This window comes from Ziziphus jujuba, chromosome 4, assembly GCF_031755915.1.
Source record: "Ziziphus jujuba cultivar Dongzao chromosome 4, ASM3175591v1".
Lineage (NCBI taxonomy): Eukaryota > Viridiplantae > Streptophyta > Magnoliopsida > Rosales > Rhamnaceae > Ziziphus > Ziziphus jujuba.
Window position 1 is genome coordinate 16,315,869 of NC_083382.1, and position 2,990 is coordinate 16,318,858.

At 34.5% G+C, this 2,990-nt stretch overlaps 1 protein-coding gene across 1 annotated transcript; it reads right to left on the minus strand.

Moving 5' to 3' along the window:
- LOC107417274 (desmethylxanthohumol 6'-O-methyltransferase-like) lies at positions 1 to 2,665 on the minus strand. The gene is made up of 2 exons (XM_016025888.4): positions 1,647 to 2,665; positions 1 to 533 (listed from the first exon to the last, which is right to left on the minus strand). Exons 1-2 carry the CDS (start codon positions 2,421 to 2,423, stop codon positions 240 to 242), a joined length of 1,071 nt encoding a protein of 356 aa, XP_015881374.2. The 5' UTR covers positions 2,424 to 2,665; the 3' UTR covers positions 1 to 239.
- Between the last annotated feature and the right edge of the window lie 325 nt (positions 2,666 to 2,990).

The window sequence follows — 2,990 nt, forward strand, 5'->3', positions numbered from 1 at the left end:
TCAAACAACAAAAGAGAATTGAGCCACGGAGGCTCTCTTTTTGCCCTCTCTTACCAAAGTTCTAGTTTAAGGTTATTCAATAACAAACCATACAACTAAGCACATTAACAATGGCATACCACACACACACACACACACAAAATGTGTCTGAATGTAATATATAATGCCAAGGTACATTAACATTAAATGATCATTATTATATGATAGGCTTCAATAATATTATGAATGTTGTGGATCAATCAGTAAGGATAGGCCTCAATAATGGAAAGCATGGCAGGAATTTTGATGACTTTGTAACGAGGAAAACCCGCTTCATTTATCAGCTTTTTCCATTCCATTGCTGTTTTGTCCCTTCCACCCGTGTACACCAACATTGAAAGATCTGATTTTAAGTGCGATTCCTCAAGCAGATGATTGTTTCCTTCAACAACAACATCCATAATAATAACTTTTCCATTTTTTTCTGGTATTGCTTTGCGACAAATCTTCAAAATTTTCACCACTATGTCATCAGGCCAATCACGCAGCGTAGTCTGCATTGTACTATTAAATCAAATAAAGAACATCTTTGTAGTAATTATTGTAAAGAACATATATATTAAACATTAAAAATCCCTTTTTGAGTTTCACTTTTAGAAATTCAATTTTCGATCAACTCTCACACATATTAACACCTAAAATAAATAAGTTTTGAATAGAAGCAAAAGTTTAATTACACTTACTAATCTTGCACTTTTGGGTTGTTATTAAAGTAGCCCTTGCTTTTTTCCATTTTTTCTTGAATAATCTCACAGATGCACTATACAAATATTTTAATAGCATTTTTCAAATATCTAATTGGTATGATACCAAAAAAAAAAAAAAAAAAAAAGGAAAAAAAAAGAAAAGAACCGTGTTTTTCACTCATTAGTAAACCCCAACTTCCTTCACCAGCATCACACATCGAAATCCCCCTAACCCAACTAATAAAACGACTTACATTTTCCTTATTGTTGGAGTTGGTCTTTGAGGTTAAGGCCAGGCTCTACATTGTGGTTTCTCTTTGGTGATGTGAGTGGCTATGGATGGTTTAGGTATCATCTGGGAATAATTCAGTAGAACTCACTTCTTATTTAAAAAGTAATTTATGAGATTTAACATCACCCACCCCAAAAAAATAAAAGAGATTTATAAGGAATCACCAAGGAATCACATAATTGGTGCTTCCTTGTAAATCGTCCAATATCCAAATTCTACAAAACGGTAAATCATTGAAAAATCACTTTGAAATTATTTTTGGTAAACAGTAGTTTAGAAAGTGCTTTTGGCCTATTTGCAAATTAACTTTTAGAACTCTATTAAAATACTCTCAAAAGCACCTTTATTGCCCATTTGAATGTGCTAGTGCACTTTGGCAAGTCTAATTAGGTGGTAATTAAGAAGATGGCTGGGAAGGTGTTACTGGTATAATTTTTTCCCCCCTTCGTCCTTTTGGTATAAGTTGAAACACATATTGCCATAAAATGAAATCCAATTTTTACATAAATATTTTGCATGGCATAGCATAAGAATGAGATTTCTTTTTTTCCCAAAAAAATAAAATAAAATGAAAAATAGAACAACTATAAATTAATAATAATCAAGCAAATTATATACTAAACTATTACCTTCAACAAAAGAGCATCTCCACTAGGAATAGAGTCAAACATATCACCTGCAACATTTGTAACACCTTCATAGGTGGGTGCTGTGGCAATTACACGTGGCAGATCAAAGTTGATTCCTTTGATGTGTGGGTGAGCTTTGATGATCTCATGAAGGTCTTTCCCTGTCCTACCACCCACATCAACCAACGTTGTAATCTCATTCAGCCCACCATTTTCTTTATAGGCGTCTATTACTGCAACCGTGTCGGTGTCAGCGGTGTTCGAATAGCAATCAGTTAGCAACTGGTCGAGCTCAGGTTTCTGGGTTGCTGCATACTCATAAAGTGTGCAACCAAAGGCCTTGTTACAACAAGTATCACCGTCCCTGATTCTCTGGCTAAGGTACTGCCATGGTCTCATGAAGTCTGGGTCGTTTATAAGTTGTACCTGTTTCACTAAACTTGGCTTGGAATCCCACAATATCCATTTGGACAGATCTGTGAGTCCGTACAAAGTTTCTCCAGCGCCGTCCGATGGATGATGTGCGGCGAAGATGTTCTTGTAGACCAACAGTCTCATAACTCGTTCGAGGCTTGAGATGCTAAGAGATGGTGCGTCGGAAATTTTGGAAGCTATTTCAGACAATGTCATTGGACCACCATGGTTGTGTATAATGTCGGCAATGCGAAGATCCACAGCACATTTCAGTAGCGAAGAGATCATTCCCGACGTAATGTGCTTCCAAATCTCTGCTTGGCCTTTCAGTGCTGATACATCTACTTCTTTCCCTCCTTCCATTTTTTCTTGATCTCTTTTTTTCGCTGTAAAAGTAGGGGTGCCGATAAGGAATATCTCTCTTTTACAAGCTGCCGGATATGTACTCTCTCTCTTATTGACAAGTTTGGTGTGAACAATTATGATCGGTTACTGATGTATGATGTCCAATAGAATAGAGAACAGAACAAAGTTTTCCACTTAAAATTTTCTTTTCATTAAATTTTTTTCTCCCCATTAAATGTTTGGAATTTTTTTTTTCTTTTTTACTATTTTTGCATCAATGCTACATATCACCATTGATTTTATCATATCCCGTCACCGTCGACAATAATTGCAGTTGTTTTGTCTTCTCTGTTTTATCTTTTAGTAGTATCTCTTTAACTTTTTTTAATATTAATATGATATGACTATATAATTAAATATTTTATTAATGGTTTTCCCCATCATCGTCTCAGTGCAAAAGCATAAAATTGATGAACGCATTAAATAAAAATTTTATTTTTATTTTTAAATGAGTAATCATTGAGTATTACCAAAAAGAAGAAGAAAAAAAAAAAAAGGAATAATTATTGAGGAAAAACGACAGAA